Here is a 19,351-nt window from a genome sequence, read left to right as displayed (position 1 = left end):
TACCCTGAACACATGAGGATTACGCAGTTACTGGACTGTGATCTCCGCGTTTCTTATGTCTTCCTGTTTGTCCTTTACAAACACACACACACATAAAACCTAAGAGAAGCTGGCCACATTTCCTTTTATTTTAAGTCCAGTGTACTACATAGACATAAGAAGCACAGGCTAAGATATTAATGCTTCCTTTTACTTTGCATCATGGCAGCTGGGAAGGACACAATTCAAGCCTAAAGAAGAGCCTAGCGAGTCAATCAAGTATTTTAAAAGGAACTGTCCCCATCCTGGACAATATTTGGTACACCTGCAGTGACTGATGTTTGAGGAAACCACCATACACGTGCATTTGTGGGCACCAACCCCAAACCTTGCAGGGGTTTTTAACTAATCCAGGTTTTACAGGAATGTCTTTGGAGGATGGTTGTGAACACCACTGTAGGTTCAGCTGGTAACTGAAGTAGACTCTGGTTTGCTTCCTCAAGGATGCCCTAATTGCTGCCTATCCAAAGGTGATTTGGATATGGCTGTGAGGGACTTCCAAGCATGTAGTCTGCAGAGGGAAAGGTATGCAAACAATTAAAATAAGAAATTTCACATGGAAACTGTTTGAGCTTGGCCCTGTATTGGCTGAATTGGAATGACACACAGAAATTTGATTTATAGGAAGTTTGATTTCACAATGATTCCACACTCTGATGCATCACTGAATGAAACAGCAGCAGCTGGAATTCCCTTTTTTGTCTTTTTCTGAACTTTAGCGTAAAGCACATTCACGTATTTTCACTTGAACAGCAAATCCTAGAACAAAGCATCAGAAAAAATATCTGCATACTTCATGTTCTTACACCTCTGAGTGTTGGGGGAGTATCGTGTGTTCCCCCATCCACAATTTTTACTTCTTTCAGCTCTTCAGGAATACCCTAGGATTGGAGGAGTCCTTCCTCCTTTTTACCAGTGCACTCATTACTCGGGGCAAATTCAGCCTGGAACTTAAGGAAAACTTTGTGAGAGATAAGAGGAGTTAGAATGACAAGGAGGTTACCATGGATGTGACTGCCATAGGTTTCTTTGAGTCCCCTGAAGCCATGTTACAGAAATTTTTTACCATTTCTCCCCTGAAACTTGCTAGCCTCCAATCTGTGCTATCAAACTGATTCAGAGGTTGTGACAAAATGGAATGACTAAAACATCACTTTAAGCCAGTGGCGCTATCTCAGGAGCGGGTAAAATGCCCTTTTGTGGAAATAATGTGCTCTGGTAGGAGCTGGTGAGAATTCAATGAACACCTGGAAATAATGTCACAGTGAAAAGCAGGGTGTCATGAAACTTTGTTCTTTGAGCTGGATCAACTGGAAAATAACCAGCCTTTGTGGCAGAATTGTTGATTTGACAGATGAACCAAAAGACATGGATCCTACAGACTGCAATATATTTCATGAAATTATTTTAAATGCTCTTTGACCTACTTCAAATCAGTGGAAATTACATGCTCAAAACCTTAGCTACTAAAATCATACTTGAGTACTACTGAGATACATTGCTTATTGCCTATAATAGCCACCAGTGAATGCAAAACCACAGCCTTTGCCTTTGTATCAGTGAGTTTGCAGATTGTTTAAATTCTGACTTTCTACCTATTCTGAGCAAAATGTGCCTGTTTGGGAGCAGAACTTTGAGGGAGTTCTGCCCCTCATTTACACAGCCTTGCTCCTGTGTTACAGAGCCGTGCTGTGAGCTTGGCAAAAGCTCTGGGGATGACCCCAGTGAACAGTGGCTGGCAGCTGCGCTGTCATGCTCAGTTCTGATCTCTCCTGTGGCACACACTGACGCAGCCTCAGTGGTGAGTATCAGCTCCCCTCTCTGATCTGCTGTGGCACCAGGGCCACCACATCACGGAGCTGAACTGTGCACCTGACTGCTCTGAATGCCACAAGGTGGCAGGGCAGCTAAAACTTGAGCGCTGAGGATCTGAACAGAAACAGTAAGAACTACCAGCTATTTAGGAATGTTTAGGAATAGCTGGAAGAATTTTCTTCCATAAAGGTGATCCTCTTCTACTCAGCTGTGTACCAAACTAGTTCCTGAGAGCCTCACATCCCCACGACTTTCAAGGCAGCTGTTTAGTGTCAGGCCAGAGAAGATACTGGGCAAGGAAAGGGACATTGAGCAAAAAGACTCAACAACACAGACAAAACTGTACTACAAATTCTAGGGAACAATCCTGGAAGTGGTGTTCCCATTTTCCCTCATCAGGAAATCAATCCCACTTCCCATGTCTGGAAAAGCTGTGAAACTGGCTTGGCAAGTAGGTCCCACCAATGCTAGGCTGAAAGCAAATAAGTGTACAGATAGGCACAACATGAGAAAATGAGCAACAAAAAGGGGTTCTGCAAAGTAATGAAACTATTATAAAAAGCAGAGGTTAGGCACAGAGAAAGGCAGGTTGTATCTGAGCAAAGGAAACTGAACAATGAAATACAAAGAAGAGGAAGAAACTGTGCCTAGTTTAGGGTAGAGAACAGAATCTCAATGGGAAATGCTGTTCCCTGAGAGGGAGGAGGCAGCCAGGAAAGGGAGTGCTTAGGTAAATCAGACAGGTCAGAGTCACTTGCCACGGAAGATTGCTTGGGGAGGAAGGTAAAGGACTACCTCTGTTTCCTGAGAAGCTGTACAGCACTTGCTGCACTGTCTCAGAGAGGCAGGGATGGCCAGGGGCCTGTGGCTGTCCTCCCCCGTGTCCATTACCTGTGCTCCTCACCGTGTGTGCAGCAGACAGTGCTCCAGCGCTGACATCACACACAGCACAAAATGGAGGCCTGCAGAACAAGGCACCGCTTTAACCTCCCCCTGCAAACGCCTTCCTACTGCCCTTTCAACCCTCAGCAAGCAACACCTAAATCAAGCCTCTCTTTTCTCCCGTCCTTATCTCTGTGCAAATGAGAAAACATTTTATTAAAGCACTTACTGGATTATGGTGTTGAGCCTCTGCTTTGCTGCCTTTTCCTTTTCCAGTGGAGCCAGCAACACTGCTGGAAGGAAGCAACCTGCTTCCTAGAAGGGAACCAAGCACAGAACAATACAAAAATAATCAAGAAGGTATCCCAGGAGCTGCACACATAGCTGGTTTTACTCCAAAGTTTTCACAGATCTGTGGCTCATCCACAGATAAGAGTGAAAGGAGTGTACCTGTGCCCAAATTGACTAGGTTTACCTTCTACCTGTCTACCCGTTTCTCATTCCAGCTCAAAACATGAGGAAAGTGACTGCTTCAATTTCATTTAAAAATAGTCAACAGCCACTGTTTCCAGACAATATGAATGCCTTATTCTCAAGGATACACATTTGCGAAGCAGACTCCAATCTTATGCTCTCACAGTGTTTCTCCTCCTTCTCCCTCTGACCCCTCCCTTGAGATTCCCATATCTGACCTCAGGGTTTAAGGAATTTGCCTCTCATCACATATCACCACCATGGCAAAACCAGGGATTAAATGCTTGCAAAATTCACAAATTAAAAGCATTCTTTTGCTTTCTGTAATTAGCTTGTATTTACCATACACATTTCTCAAAAAATGAGTAAGATGTCTTTAACATAACAGCCTTCTTAAACCATTCTACATTTACTCTTAGATGATCCTCCATTCTATCCATTCTATGGTTAAAATTACTAAATATGCTAATTTCCAACCAGTACAGTTTGTGAGAGTTTATGCATAGCTACATCACAACATAAATCTCTATTATAAAATACTATATCTTTTCTTTAAATCAGAGGAAAATGGAAAGAGTTTGAATTAAAGAGTTTAGCGTGGAATGTGCTAAGGGGTAGAATGGACAGGTGAATACCTCTGATGGCATATCTAACCATCATTCAATCAGGAAAAGGAAGAAAACTAATGAGGGATTCCTGCTAAGATGGTAAGCTCAGATGCTTTTCCCAGGAACACTTCTTTCTTTCTTTCTTTTTTTTTTTTTTTTTTTTTTTTTTACTTATATGTGATCACACCAGTATTTTCTAGGAAACAGATAAGTTGCAATTATTGTTTCAGCACTTTTTCCAAGGTAGACTATCCCCTTTCCCAGTGCCATTATGTAATTTAAAACTGAGATTTAAAATCAAAATTGGTCAATCACTGCCAAATGCTGCTAAACTGTGGTTTTAAACAATATGAATTTACAATATGAGGGTTCTTCTCTATTTTGTATATATCCCAGTTCCACTATGCTAAAATTTAATAATGATGTATGTTTTTTGTAGGAAGTTACTAACAGGCCAACTAACTAAATAAAAATATACCTAACAGTACTGGTAGTGTCTATGTGTTGAGGAGAGTTATAGCTGAATTTTTATCCTGCCCTTGAGGCTAGGGAGAAAGTCACCTCTGCCTCATGTGACATGCACTGGCACATGAGACATGTTGGTACTTTAAAGCCAAGTCAGAAAATATTTTGGCAAAGGCAGTTCTCTATGTCGTCATCTGGGAGCATAATGATCACAGACTGACTTTTTTTTTTTCCCTGTAATTTTGCTCTCTCAATCTGAAAGGCAAATTGGAGAAGCCAAGAATATGTACATGGATCAGGAATGTTGGATTTATTCAGCGTAGGATCTAGACTCACAGTGGGCTTGTCTTAGGTTTCTCCATTAAAGAAAATTTGTTTGGTCTGATTTTACACAGTGCATAAACTTCGGCTGAATACTTACTAGATAACTTAATAAAGGGCAAAACTAAACCACCAGGATATTGCTCTCTGTCCCCAGGATTGTAAAACCTAAAAATTACATTGAACTAAACACTACATTCTCTGTAATGATTATTCTCAGTGATGCATATTAATGATTTATATACTGTAAGATAATAGAGTCAGCAGAGAAGGTATCTGTGAAGAGCAGAAGGGGCCAATGGAAAGCATCCCTGCCTCCAGCATCCACAACAAAAGAGAAATATCTGATAGAACAGAGATCTCTGCAGAATATCTGACAGCATCACATCTTCAATGCTGTTGCTAAGATACAGACAGTTTTACGCAGGGATCTGTCTAATGGCCATTCTTGATATCTCATATATGGAAGCTGTGGGGAATGAGACCTAACTCTATTCTCAAATTAAGTTGACTCCACTTTCTGACCCTTGTAATCTTTACAAACAATCCTTTCTCACACAATTCCTATAAAGATTTCAGGGTTCATTTCAACCAACTCTCTTCCTTGCCATACACATAATCCCTAGTATCTCTTACCATCTCAACATGCTCTTATTCCAGTCTTCCAGCAACAAATGTTAAGTGTTTTGCCTTTCACAGTTTCTAATGACTTCCCAAACTCAAAAGCTTAGTCTTTTCAGTCATACTTTCCCAAAATCTTACACAGCCCCATTCTCAGAACCAGACTGAAACTGATTTAAACTTTCCCTAATTTTAGCTTGAGGCTGATGCTCAACAAGAAATGCTTCAATCCAAACCAGTTCATTTTAACAAAAGTGAAATGCAATTGCAAACAGGGTCTGAGATCAGGGCAGATGATCCAGCTCCACAGCAGGAAACACAACAGGTGTCCCTGCTACAGGACTGAAGAGAACTTTGAACAGATGATTACAGTGAATGGATCCAAGTCCCACTGAATGGATCATTATAGTGAATGGATCCAAGCTGAGTTTAATCAACTATATCTCAGGTTTAATCAAGTACTAGACTAAGAGCCCAACCTTGACAAAAAAACTCTGAGTGCAGGTTGGCTTCCTGATTACCCACCTTCTTAGGAGCAAACTATCTAGTTTATACAGGGACTGCATAAATGCAACCATAGCTCTCCACAGAAAAAACATGAACTCTTTAATTCTTTGCAGTCTACTGTAACTCCTTTTGCAGTATGTACAGTACTATTTATTCATGGCACTGAAGAATTCTTTCCCAATTAAACTTTGCATGGCAGCTGCTCTCCCCATTTTTCTGGGCTATCATCTACCTGTCCTTCTAAAATATTAAGTACAGCATACAAAAGATTTGGCTCAACCTCTCATACGCTTCTAGAAGCATAAGCAGAGGGTTTTTTCTATTTTCTTTCTTTTTTACCTGGTGAGCTAGAAGTACTGGGTGTGCAGTCACTGTCATCCAGCCACATACTCTGAACCATTGAATCCTGTTTTGGAGGGCCCTTAAGTGAGCACGTCAGCTCCTAGAGAGGGCAAAGAAGATGTGTTTTAATAATGCACCTGGTAAAAATTCAGAGAGGGTAGCCTCTGTTTGTTAGAGATCATACACCCACCCTGTCATTCTCCTCTTCCTCAGATGTTCCATTTTCCCTCAATCCACTACAACAACTGCTTACACTGGATGATGAACGTGAGAGTGGCTGCATCACACAGTATCCTGAAGTCTGACTCCTGAGCATTCTGTGAAATGCAAGCATTCAACATGATCATGCTTATTGTTACACATAGGCTTAACTTCTTGAGGCATAGCTTTATTATGTAGCAGTCAGAAACAGTAAGAATATATTATTAATCCACAGCTAGTTTTTCCACCTAGGAACAGAATTCAGGTGAACTGGCATGCATACCTTAATTTCTTGTTGCTACATCACTTAAGAGAAACAGCAATTCTCTGTCTCCATTCTGGATAACTGTATGAAAGGACAAGTCTGAATGAATTTTTAAGTCACAGACCTAAGTGTAATATAGTGGAGTGACTCAAATCACATGCATTTAAGTATTAAATACATCTAGATATTCATTAAAATCAACATATGCCCTATTGTGGATATCAGAGATTTTAAGAGCCTAAATACAGAAGGAAGAGGTGTTAAACTGAGTATGAAGAGCAGGTGCAGTCCAGTCTAGGCCACCCATTTCCACAGGTGGTCTCAGGCGATCATGTTTTGTTTTATGTGAACTTCCAGGCAGAACAAAGGGACCATAAAAAGCATACTTTTCATGTCATAGAGCTTATAAATTGTTACTGCTGTTTTCTGTATAGCTGTAACAGGAGGAAGCAGGAAAGCAGACACACATTAACCAGTATTACAGAACAGTTAACTAAGAAAGTTTAGGGAAGCAATGGGGAGGTAGGAACACATTACTGAGATCTGCATTATTGCAGGATGTCTCAGTGTAAAACTATGTAGGATCAAGTGCCAAGCTCCTGCACAGACAAGTCAGAGCCTTCCTCCTGCTTACAGACAGGAACACACCTAGGTCAGGATTCCCATCTTGGTGATTTTCCATGCACCCAGTTGCCAACAGACTGACTCCTGTGGGTCTGTCCCACTAAAATTTAGCTCCCAACAAGGCCATTCAAAGGGGACATTCAAAGCAAACTGTATTGGATCCCTTTACCACCATTTTATCAAATGGAACAGACATTGAGGTAGCCTGGTGCATGTTTCAGATCCATCAAAAAGATACTTAAGGTCAGCTCTTCCCAGCTGAGAATTTGGGATCCACTGCTTAGAGTCATTCAGGAGATACATGGCTCTCCTCCCCGCATGTAAGCCCCAAATTCACGGTGAAATACTCATTGTCTGCATAAGAAACCAGCTAGTAAGAGAGAGACTAAGAGCTTAAAAAAGTTAAGAAACAAAAAAAAAAAAAAAAAAAAAAAAGAGAGGCAAGAAAGATAAGACACCTTTAACATACTAAATATATTTATTCCTTCAGAAACACTGCAAAATGTGGCCAGTCTTGACCTACAAGCAGTTGTGAAACCTAAAGTTCCAGGCATATTACATGCCAGCATGCAACAAGGAGAACAGTGAAGACAGGGCCAATAAAGGCCAAAGATATTTCCTCAAGAGATTAGGAAATATATTTTGGAGGAAATGAAGGCCAACATGCTTCTCCCTTAGCAGAGCAAATCAATAACATGAATCTAAGTGAACTGGGATCTAGATTTCCACAAAGTATCTCCTTCTCAGCACCCTTCCTCAGCAGGTTTCTCCATCCTTGTCCTCTGCACTGCATTTCTTGACCTGTGTCAAGGCACTAGAGACAGAGGTGGAGTTGTGTTCTTCTGCTCTTGCATTCTGCAGGCCAAACTATTCTCACTCATCTGAGGGGAGAGGAAGGGAAGAGAAGGGGTCGCACTCAAGGTGGCCTCCGTTCCCCATCACTAGTAGACGTTGGTTCAGTGGCTGCTGATTTGGCAATGGGAAGGGCACAGAGCCAAAATGCTCCAACAGGAGCTATCTGTCCATCTCCCTCTCACAGAATTCCTGCTCCAGGAACTGCCAGTGGAGCGTTACTTGGTGCCACTCGGTCTCTCCACAGTCCTTGAGGTCCTTTAAGTACGTTCATGCTCCTCTTAGCCAGGACTCTGATTTCACCCCAAAAGTCTTGCCAGTGTCTTCAGTGAGGTACCCAATGACTGAGTAGCATCCGGTCCACTCCTGATTGGCTTGATGTCCCCACTCAGATGTGTCTGAGGAGGGAAAACACACATACAAAAAACCCATGTACTTTTCCTAGGATATGGACATACACAGTACAGTGCTTGATTTCTCAGATGCAACCCAGAGAGTCGTCTGATCCTCAGGACTTTTACTACTTGGTTACATAGGCTGGGTTCATTCTTTTGAGTCTGTCCCTTGAGAAGAAGGATTACTTGGAAGGCTACCTGGACAGTAAAGCAGAAAAACTAAGGACAATTGTCCCTGTTTGTGGGAGAGAAGACACCGTTAGCTCAAGTGAACAATGCAGTTTCATGGATTGCTGGCTGATCACTGTATAAACATCTGTTAACCACAGCAGCGTGCTCTGCCTCTACTGTAAAATAATTCATCTATTACTTATGTGTTCCCTTTGCATTTATTTCCAGGTTGCTCTTAGTAGAACACAGGTGAAGGGGTTGACCATTCAAGTTTTGAATCTGAAATTATTATGTAAGACCAGTAGCATCATGCTGGACATTTCTGAGGTAACAGAAATTTCTTGTGACTCTATGGAGAGAACCAGGAATAGACTGATGATATACTCCCAGGGACAGCCCATTCTGTTATCTAAGAGGGACTACATAAATTATTCTAGAAAAAGGCAGAACTCTTCTGCATTGGAAGTATGCCTACATCTTGATCCTGGTTTCACAGCTGATGAACACCAGGTAGGCTATTTCAGCAGAATGCCAATAAAGTGTCTCCAAGACAGACTTTACACTCCCAGCCTTCTCCTGCAATATTGTGCTAATACTGTCTTGCTGAAAATGGTGTGCTTTACCTGGTGGAATTACATGTTCTTAATTCCCTGTCCCCAGTGTCATGCAAAAAGTATGGCTGCACATGGGCTAGTCCCTAACTCTGATATCACAACTCTAACTCTGACTAATCACTAATTGTGCAAAACTCCATGCTGCATCCCACCTTGTAAATGAACTGTCCAGGAATAGGCTAAACCACCAGAGATATGAAAATACTTCTTTTTTCTCATGGTCCTAAGTTGTTTTGAGTCCATGACTGGAAAAAGAATCCTGGGAACAGAACTAGACAAACTCACAAATCATACAGGTCATGCCTAATGTGCATAAACAATATTCATGCAAGTATTGTTAGTAAAATCCCATGCTATGTTTGCTCTCTGAAAGCATGTGGATACCAACTTGAAACAGCCATTGCAGCTGGCTCACCTCCTCAGCTGATGGAGAATGGGGGTGGGAAGTGGGGGAAGCAGAATTCTTGGTGATTATGCAAGGTAATCAGCTATCTAATCAGAGCAAGAGTCCCTCACACATGCCTGTCAGGAACTTCTAGTTCACTAACAAGGCCCCAGGCAGGATGAGGAAGGGAAGGTGGAATGATTTGGGAATGCTGGAAGATGGGGGGTGCTGACTGATGTTCCATGTCCTGCATTCCCTCTAGTCCTTAGCTGCCAGAGCTGGCACCTTAGATGGTCTGTATCTCCTAGATGTGCTCCCATCCTCCTCCACACCAAAATTCTGGGCACTCATCCAACCCAAAAACTAGTACACACACAAAAACTAGAACACTGCACCTTGGCTGTGACAAAATTCTGAGCAGTCCTACAGCACACAACTGGGCAGCTGAACTACTGCAGATAGTCACCAGCTTGTAATTCTTAGGGAGCATTGGGTGTAGTTGGAAGGACAGCCCTTCCTTGTCAAATTTGGCACCTGAAGCGACTATAACCATGGATGCCTGGTCCTAGGGCACCTCCTGAAATTTTTTTAAGACTCTCCACAGTCCTGAGAAAGGGAAATGCCCTAATACAAAGTACTTGCTACCTTTCTTGCCACAGGTCTCATCCAAGCTCTTGAAAAAATTAGGTGTAGTAAAATGTTCCAGAAAGTCAGCTGCAGCCTTTGATTTAAAGACAGGCTGTTCTGAGGTCTTGGAAATGTAAATGGGTGGTTTCCCTGAAGTGTTCTAGGTAGGATCACATCCCAGTATAACACAGCTTAGCAGCAGCAAAGCTCCACTACCAGGAAATTGCATTTTTCCAGTTTTTGACAACCAGAAACTGGAGAATTAACTTGCAGACTACTGCATGGAGTGTTTTGCACATACCACTGGGTGTGGTATGGCGTGCTTTAGCAATGAAACATAGGTGCAACACATGGGACCGTGCTGGAATCCTGCTGTAACACTTTGGGGAGACTGGAGACAGGTTAGTTCACGCTGGTTGGGAGCAGCGGCATGAATCCTGCTTAAAGGGGCAGAACTTGAGTACAACCCAACATCCCAACATACCCTTGTCCAAGCTTCTCCATGAAGCTCCAAAATCACTCCAGAGCAAACTACAGAGGAAACATACACATGAGTAAACATGGATAACTGGACAGCTAGGATTTTGTGTATCCTGTTGGATGCAAGCTCACATTACAGTAAAGATATAACCAAAATCAAGTGGTCCAATCTTTCATCACAGTCTGTTTAAGAAAGCCAAGTTCCTGACAGGCTCTGAATTACTGTGCCACAGCCAGACATCCAACTTTGGAGATGCTACAATGCCTGATGTGGACAATTTCAGTAAAGCCTTCCACAGAGCAAGACATGCACCACACTTAAGCCAATACCAGAGATAGTGCGCATCTTTCAAATACTAAAATTTCTTTTCAACTCACTTGCTCTTCCTGCTGGGGAACTCTGGAGAGCTGGGACTAGATGATCCATCAGACTTCAGGTCAAAGAAAGTTCCTGGACTGTCCAACACCCTTTGTATTCTCTCTGTGGTGTCTCTGCTGGGAGAAAAGAGAAACCAGCTATACCCCAGGGCCAGAGTTAACTACCATCTATTCTAACATTCCCTTACAAGCCACAGTAGAAAGTTGCATCTCCTGTATACATGTAAAAGGGAAGCAAACACAGTTGCACTGCAAAGGGCAGACTTCTTTGATGTCACATGTGACATCTGGAAATGGCCAACTTTAAGCTCCTTTTGAATTGATATAAAGGCCTGAATTAATTTCAGTAGTCACCTTTATTTTGTTAACTTTTTCCTCTATCCTCCCCATTCCACTGGTCTTAAGAAGCTACAGGATTTAATAGAGAGCATGAAGATGATGGTTACAAAAGTGTTATTGCTACTAGGATTTGTCAAGATACCACTGAAGAAAGTTGTCTGTATGAGTAACTGAAATGAGAGGTACATTTAATTAAAGAAAGGAAAACAAAGGGATTTTGGGGGATTTCTTGGGGCTTCAGTGATGGAGTTTGTCACAAAGTTCTTCCTCTGCTCTCTTGGTAAGTTGACCCTACCTGTGCCCCACACATGACAGTTTCTGATACACTCACTTATGCTAATACAATTGTTTGTGAGACTGGAAATTACCCTGACAAAAAGTAACTCTAAAATTAAAACAACCCTGAAACTCCTACAACAAACTAACAAGGGAGATGGACTGGGTCAACTCTGTCAGCAAAGCCTGCATATCATTAAATTACAGCTTCAGGGTGAAGTCACAGGTGACACTTTGAGCTCACTGTTCCCAGAAAGAGAGCATGCTCCAGCCTCCTTCATTCTTGCTGAGTGCACTTTCCACCAGTCCTGGTACCCATCAGGCTTCTCCACGAGCCAGTTCATGGCAGAACCTGGCAGACAATTAATCCAGTGAAAGAAAGTTGATACTTTTTCTATTTGATTACTGGGCTGAAGCAGTTCCATGAAAGGCCCACTGGGGATCTGAGCAATCATCACAAGGAATAGTCAGGACTGGGTAGATGAAAGGGACAGAAGGGAAGTATCACATCTGCTTTTAATAACAATGAACTGTTAAAGCAGTTGCTAGTGAAACTGTACCTTCAAGAGTGACCCAAGAAGTCTTTCAGAAAATACAAACTAAGGCTCCCTGTTCCTCACATCTAAGTTTACAAGTAAGCAAAAGGAAAGCTAAATAAGCCAATTAGTTCATCAGATCCCTCCAAGCAAAGAGCAGGGAAAAAAAAAATAAATCCAGGGCTTTTCCCTGTAGTAGGAAAGTTTTACAGATCCTTCAAGCAGATAGAAACAGTTGTTGTACACAAAGTAATGGACTGATGGACACAGCTGCCTAAGATACAAAAGTATTTTAAGCAGTGAGAAGCTGTGGCTACTGTGCTAGCTTAGACTACTACAGGGCAGCTGTCTCTGAAGATTTAATTTTTCTCAAAAGTTCTATTTTTATTCAGATTAGGTCATAGGCACCTCATTAAGAAAGAAGGGAAAATGCAGTAAAATTTCCTCCTAAAATAACTAGTTTCCACTTTAGAGATGTCTCTCCCCCTTTTGCACCCAGTCTTTAAACTGTTTCCTGGAATTCCTGCAACTGGGAAAACTGCATATTAGATGCAGAGCATTCACGTGACTTTTGAAACTGTATAATCTTAAAAAGATGTCTCAGCTAGAGCTGAGAGGAAATGTATAATTCAATTAAATAATATCTCTTGACCAGCAGACAACTTCTGAATGGTTATAATTCTGTTAAATATGCCAAATCACTCCTTGAAGCAGTATATTATCCATTAATTATAATTATTTCTCAGATGATCTAACTTAAACACTAGTCATTTGGACTTAAAGCTTTTTTTCATAAATCCTGTAAGTTACCAGAAGTTTTGCCTATTTGAATATTTTAACATGAAAACAAACAAACAATCAAGCATCACCTTCCCAAATACCAGCCTTTCATCTGACTCGCTTCTAGAAGTGGTCAGTGAAGAGCAGGAAGCTCGGGAGTCCTGGATAATACTGCACAACATTTAAGAGTGATCTTATAGTGTTCCTCCACCCATTTCCTCCATTCTTACTCAAATACTGAATCTCTCCAATTCCAAACACCCTCTTTTAATTTTGTCTGTTTCTGTTATTTGTCCATTTCTCCATCAGTCAATAATCAGTCCCTTTTCTTCCCATTCCAACAATTTCTATTTTAGTTCTCATTCCTGATGGTTCCCCCTCTGCCTATATGTGCCTATGTTCCTTTTCTCATCTCCTCTTGGTTTTTTTACCCTCTTTGTCTCATCTCCCCACAGCTCATACCTCTTTTCCTCCTGTATGTTTTCAATGCCAATGGCACTACTCCGTCGCCCGTGGAAGCGGCTGGCTCGAGTACGGGATGGGCTCCTACCAGGCAAGGCAAAAGACTAGAAAAAAGGAAAGCATGACAGAAAGGAGAGGAACAAGACAGGAAAAGCTGTGGAGAGCTGAAAGCATAGGAGAAGAGTTTGCAACGTGGGTCCAGATCCTCTCCTTTGCTGCAATACAAGACTCAGCTCCACCTGTGCAAGGAATACTTTCTGTCAGCAAGCAAGAGCAGCCAGGGCTCACAAAGGTGGTGTGAGAAAGGCACAGAGTTATAAAGAAACAAAGGCAGAACACAGCCAGTATACAGAGAAACAGGCTTGGGAAGGGAGGTATCCCCATATGGTGAGAGGAGAGGCAGAACCAGAAAGCAAAGAAAACCAGAAGTTAACGGAGAAAAGGAGGCAGCAAACCCAAGTCATTAGTATGCTATGACTTCGTTGTATTGACATAAAGAATGCATACAACCAACTAAACTGTCACCAAGAAACCTTCACACTGAAGGGCACTTTCTTGGCTTACTCAGAGATGGGTGGGTTTTTTTGTAGTTTGCCTGTATTGACATCACTAGTGCAGAGACCACAACCAGTTGGATGCACTTTGGCCAAGGTAACCATATTTTCAGTATCAGAAACTGATGGATCCTTTTCTGGAAAGATTTGTGATAGATTTTTAATTCATTGGTCACATATATTTAGTATCGCTATCAAATAAGAAAGGCTTTGATAGTGAGTAGAAATATTCATTCTTTTTCTCACCCCAAACTTTATTAATTCTGCTGCTTGTTCCCAACATGCAAATTCTATTTACAGCAAAACAGCACCTTGAATATCTTGTGCACCTGTTTATATTACAGAAAACAGTCTGATTGGTGAAATCGAAGAAAATGAAACAGTTCTAGGGTCCTTATGTTCTCAGGTCTTGCCATATGACAATACAGTACCACTCCAGCCAAACCACAGTGCATACATTTTTTAACACATCACACCGTACAGGATCTAATCCAGGATATCAGAGATAGATGTCTGATGCAGATTCATGTTTGGCTTTCTTCTCCCAGTCTGCATCAATCTCAGCTCTAGTTTACACATCAACTGGGGCTAGAGATGGGCACAGACAAAACAGACAGCAACACATGCTGTCACCACTTGTGAAATGGGATGATACAACAAAAAGATTCACAGTGGGACAAGAGGACAAACTAATAGGGAAAGGAAATGTATGGGTGGTCACAAAGGTATGCCGGGTTCTCTCTTACAGCCCACCCGAATACCTTACCGCAGCAATGGCCTTAGGGCCCTCGGCGACACTCTGGCTGAGGGCAAGGCCAGCTGTAGCTGGGCGGCTGGGCAGGGTGGCTGGCTGCTGCTTTCTCATGGATATCCCCATGGTATCCAGGCTCTGGCTGCGGCCTCTGATCACCCGCTGAACAGGAGGGAGGCAGGGAAACAGACAAACACAGATATACACATATAGACATGCACACGGTAGGGTAGTGTGAGAAGCACCACAGATTGAGTGGGAAGTTGTGACAGACTGACACCAGAACCACACAGATCCTAACTCCTAGAAGGCAGCACCTTAGATTGGTCCTAGCTGATTCATGGAGCTCTGGGAAGGACTCTTCATCAAGTATATTCTCTAGTTTCACTTCCCTTCTCCTACTGCAATGAATAGAGGTTTCCTACCAGTATCCCTGCACACTGGATTACACAGCATCACCTGGAGCAGTCCTATCCAGAACAGGCTATAAAACACAAAGTCAAACTCCTGTTCAAGGCTGTAAGGTTCAGCCTCATATGAACTTGCGTTCTGGTTTCAATGGAAAGCAGCCATGTCAAAATCTGCAGCATTTTAAAAAGCCATTTTCTAATTTAACTCAGCCTTTTCCAGCAATTTACAAATATCATCTGTGTACATGATGTGCAAATCCCAGCATCTGCCAGAAGTCATAAAAGGACATTTTGAAAAAATTAGTGTAAGACATGGATGGGTTAAAATTAATGGTTAGCAGCAAAGGCAGTTTGTATGTAAAAACATAATCCTCACCAAAGCATCCAAATAATCCAGACCAAAGCTACACACACAGCTACCAAACCTATTTGTGAACAGGTTAGTTTTACAGACTTTAATATCTCTAATTGACCCACCATATAAAGCCATAAAGTCATCAGAAGAAATGCTATTTGTAACACATCTCTCTTTCCAAAGAGATAACTTATTATATAAAAGAGGTGGCAAGGCACTTCCCACATTAAGTGGGAAGGGCAAGTAGATAGAATAGGAAAGCAATAAAGATTCTCTCTGTATAACTAGTTCAAAACTCAGTTTCCCAATCATACAAAACCTTTGCTTTCTCACATCAATTATCTTTATCACTTCTAAAAGAAAGTTCTGTCACCTGGTTTATTTAAAAAAATCAACAATAAAAACCCCCTAACATGCCATATACACTGAAAAAGGTAAATTAACTCTGGCTTTGAGAGGGTAAGGAAAGCACCACAGTTTTTCTAGACAGTACACTCAGAGATAAGTTAGAAACTTTTGCAGTGACTCCTGCAATTCTTTCAGTTATAATGAAAATGAATTGAAAGAGATCTGCTGTAGGAACGGAAAGCCCCTTGCTCCTAGTTTTTACAATTTCTCTTGCAAACACTGACTCCTTCTTCTGTAAGTCATGGAATAAAATCACATCTGACACTTGACACCAGCACAAAGCATTAAGAGTTTGGCTTCTGAGGGCCAGTATGGAATTCTAGACCACACTGCAGGTATGTAGAAAGGCTCACCTTGAAGTTCTCGAGGAAGCCCCCACTGCCATTCTCTATCTTGTCATCCTCCCCTACAGGCAACCCCATCATGCTGCGGCTGCGAAGCTGCAGCTCCTCAAAAAGGCTCTCCAAGAGGGCACTCCGTGTTCTTTCCTGCATCAACATTTGGAATCAGAACAGCTTTTATTGAGAGCTGAGAGATTTTTTTCCTGTTTTTTTAATGTCTCCCATCCATCTTAAAAAAAAACCCAAGAAGCAAACAAGAAATTCCAAAAGACCAACAATGACAACAAAACCACATGAAAATCACTTTAAACAGTATGAAGTGACTTTAACTGCATAGTTACAGAATATATTGCAGTAACATCCAGCCCCTTCAAGCTCTGTCTAAAGAAAATCATAAAGGACACTTCTTTACAGATGATGAAATAGAGACATGTTTTTTTTCTAGATCAGGCAACAGCAGAGTCAGGAAAAGAATTGTGGTACCTTAAACCAAAAATCAGTGATATCAGCATGCATCCTGCAGCATAATACTGCATTTCAGCTAATACAGAATTTCCTCCAGCAAAATATATGCATCACATTCCCATCCTTACTTGAGGATTAGATCTTTATATTAAAGTGTACCAGTTCATATTCTATCACACCTTCTAAGAAATATGAAGTAAATATCCCAAAACTGAGTAGAAAATCACATTTCATCTTCCTTTCTTAAACAACACAAAACTAGAAGTCAGAAATTTTACTTTATTTCCTTTTCTGATAATAAGTATTATTTTTAATTGAAGCAGATAGGTAAAAGACCCACCTCTAATTTAGCAAATTTCTCAGCTCGGTAGCAGCTGTACTCGGCATTGATGAGCTTGACCAGAAGGAATTCACGAAACTCTGCACTCTGCAACACAAGATGAAGACTAGACTAAACAGGAGATCAAAACGCTAGTAAAAATATCCCATTATAAAAGCTCTGCTTACTACTCTTTGGACCTCCAAAGTGCTCTAGCCAGACTGACAATACCAACTCAGAACACAAGTGTGTGTTCCCTGCCAACTAACACTGGACCAGAGAAACAAACCTTTTTAAATATGGCTGGATTTGGCAGCGGCGGTCCAAAGAAGGGGACATCATCTCGGGCTGTGACTGAAACCTGAAATAATAAAAGGAGAAAAAAAGGAGTATCAGAACACAAGTGAGACCATCAAACTACTATGATAGATCTGATTCCTCCTAAATAATTTACTTATAAAAATGAGATGTAATATAGTGTCCTGTGCATCCTTCTGTTCCTGAACTCAGTGGAAGGATGTGCTCATTTATCTCTCAGATACTCAGCCAGCTAGATGTGCACACAGTAAAGAGCAGTAAAATAAGCTGAACTGACTGCTCTTTAAAAAATATTTTAAATAATAACTACTATAACCAGTATATTTAGAAACAAACAAATGCTCCTATTCAGCCTGCAAGATTAACCTCCACTAAAGAACCTTTGTCAGTGTGGTTGTACTGACCTATTTTTTTTTACACAGAATCCTTGATGGAGATACGCTGCACACTGAGGGGAGTATCTCAGTGCCTCTGCCTCTGGGAGTCACAGGTGGTAAACATGGAAATGCATTTTCCCAGTAAGAGATAGGTTTCATTTGTTTTATTTTCAGCATGCTCCCACCTGACATACCAACGTCTAAAGAAGTAACTGTAATGCAGTCCAATTTCTACACTGTCACTTGTTTCTTCACAGCACTTACCCATAATTATATGTAGCTATCTTATCAAATACATACAATACTTCACAATACTTCACAGGGGTTTTTTTGTCGTGTTTGAGATGAAACAAAACCATTATTTGTCCTTTCATACAAGAGGGAATAATGTCCTAGCAACCACAACTGCCAAAACAACAAATAAATGTCACAGAGCCACTGAGAGGTGTGAGTTTAATAAGAGGAAGAAGGAAATGGGCTCTGGATTTAATTAAGACTTCTCACACTTTAGGCCACCTTCCTTCCCCAATTACAAAGCCTCCATCTCTCTCCTAATAAATATCTACCAGTTAAAATCCTGCTTTGCATTTTTATTTTTCTGATTGCAAAAATTGATTCTGTGAAATAAATTTCATTAATACTCCAATTTAACAGGATGCACTAAAGCTTAAGTAAATGGAACAAGGGATGGCAAAGAAATCTTTCAAATGGCAGTCTTTTGTGTACTACAGTGCTCTCAAGGCAGCATCAGTTAAAGCCCCTTTAGAAAAGCCTTTATAGAAAACTCTGCATTGGCTCTAGGGTGATTATTGGGAAGATTTCTTCTTTATGGAATGAAGCAGCCCTATTACACTAACAACACACAAAAAAACGTACTGCAGACAAAGATGAAAACAATGGCAGGAAGACACACAACAAATAGCAAGTTTTCCCAGCTCTTTCCTTGTCATTAAAAAGTCCAGTGAATTTTTGTGCCCTACAAAACAGAGAGCAAGAGGAGAACTGGAACCCCAGCTGGTTTGTAATGAAAGCCTTGCTACCCAAAGCATAGAGAAAAAGGGAAGGAGCCAGCTCCACCACCAACACCCTCTTGGTGGAAGAGGAGATGGGGATACTGTCCTAATGATGGGGATACTGTCCAATTACAATATTCTTGGTGTACCTGTAGACCTCCAAGGGATAAGGACTCATCACCACCATTTCAAAATCTCTACATAATACAACACATGCCACTTGGGATTAAAATGTTTCTACAATGGAAAATCCATCGCAAATCCAAGTTTCTTTGTATTTTCTGCTCTCTCAGCATCACTGAAAGTTGAACATAAAGTTATACAGATATCCATAGAGACATGTCAGAGAGAGAACGAGCTGTGTCCAAAGGCCGCAGATAATTAATCTGGGCTCTAGCAGGGATTCTTTCAGCTGGAAGGCCCTAACAGGTAACACATCCCTGCCAGATGGGCATCAGCTCTGGAATCCCCAAAAGCAGGTGTAGCGGGCTTGAATTCCATAGCTAGGTCAACCAGCTGTATCTGACCTGCAGCCTCAGGCAGTGCAAGCTGCAAGCACTGTGCTGTGCAGCATGGGCAAT

The 19,351-nt window shown here is 41.4% G+C and overlaps 1 protein-coding gene across 21 annotated transcripts in view; it reads right to left on the bottom strand.

Moving 5' to 3' along the window:
• The window catches only part of LOC102064827 (rap1 GTPase-activating protein 1), a 50,003-nt gene that overhangs the window by 5,915 nt on the left and 24,737 nt on the right, over positions 1 to 19,351 (bottom strand). For 4 of the 21 annotated variants that reach the window (XR_003382050.2, XR_012578959.1, XR_012578960.1 and 1 more), the window contains exons 14-23: positions 17,352 to 17,423; positions 17,084 to 17,170; positions 16,291 to 16,425; positions 14,780 to 14,926; positions 13,460 to 13,563; positions 11,067 to 11,183; positions 6,265 to 6,391; positions 6,072 to 6,174; positions 2,966 to 3,051; positions 2,746 to 2,816 (exon numbers count right to left, since the gene is read on the bottom strand). Coding sequence is in view for 14 of the 21 variants with exons in the window: in XM_074534875.1 (XP_074390976.1) it covers positions 2,793 to 2,816; positions 2,966 to 3,051; positions 6,072 to 6,174; positions 6,265 to 6,391; positions 11,067 to 11,183; positions 13,460 to 13,563; positions 14,780 to 14,926; positions 16,291 to 16,425; positions 17,084 to 17,170; positions 17,352 to 17,423 (1,002 nt within the window). In the remaining 7 variants the exon portion in view is untranslated. Of the gene's footprint in view, positions 1 to 107; positions 799 to 2,745; positions 2,817 to 2,965; positions 3,052 to 6,071; positions 6,175 to 6,264; positions 6,392 to 7,623; positions 8,415 to 10,692; positions 10,740 to 11,062; positions 11,184 to 13,459; positions 13,564 to 14,779; positions 14,927 to 16,290; positions 16,426 to 17,083; positions 17,171 to 17,351; positions 17,424 to 19,351 lie in introns of those variants that run through there. The other 17 variants (XR_003382052.2, XR_003382053.2, XR_012578961.1 and 14 more) reach the window with 12 other exon arrangements.

Source organism: Zonotrichia albicollis, chromosome 2 (genome assembly GCF_047830755.1).
Source record: "Zonotrichia albicollis isolate bZonAlb1 chromosome 2, bZonAlb1.hap1, whole genome shotgun sequence".
Classification (NCBI taxonomy): Eukaryota; Metazoa; Chordata; class Aves; order Passeriformes; family Passerellidae; genus Zonotrichia; species Zonotrichia albicollis.
This window is presented reverse-complemented; position numbering and strand designations above follow the sequence as displayed.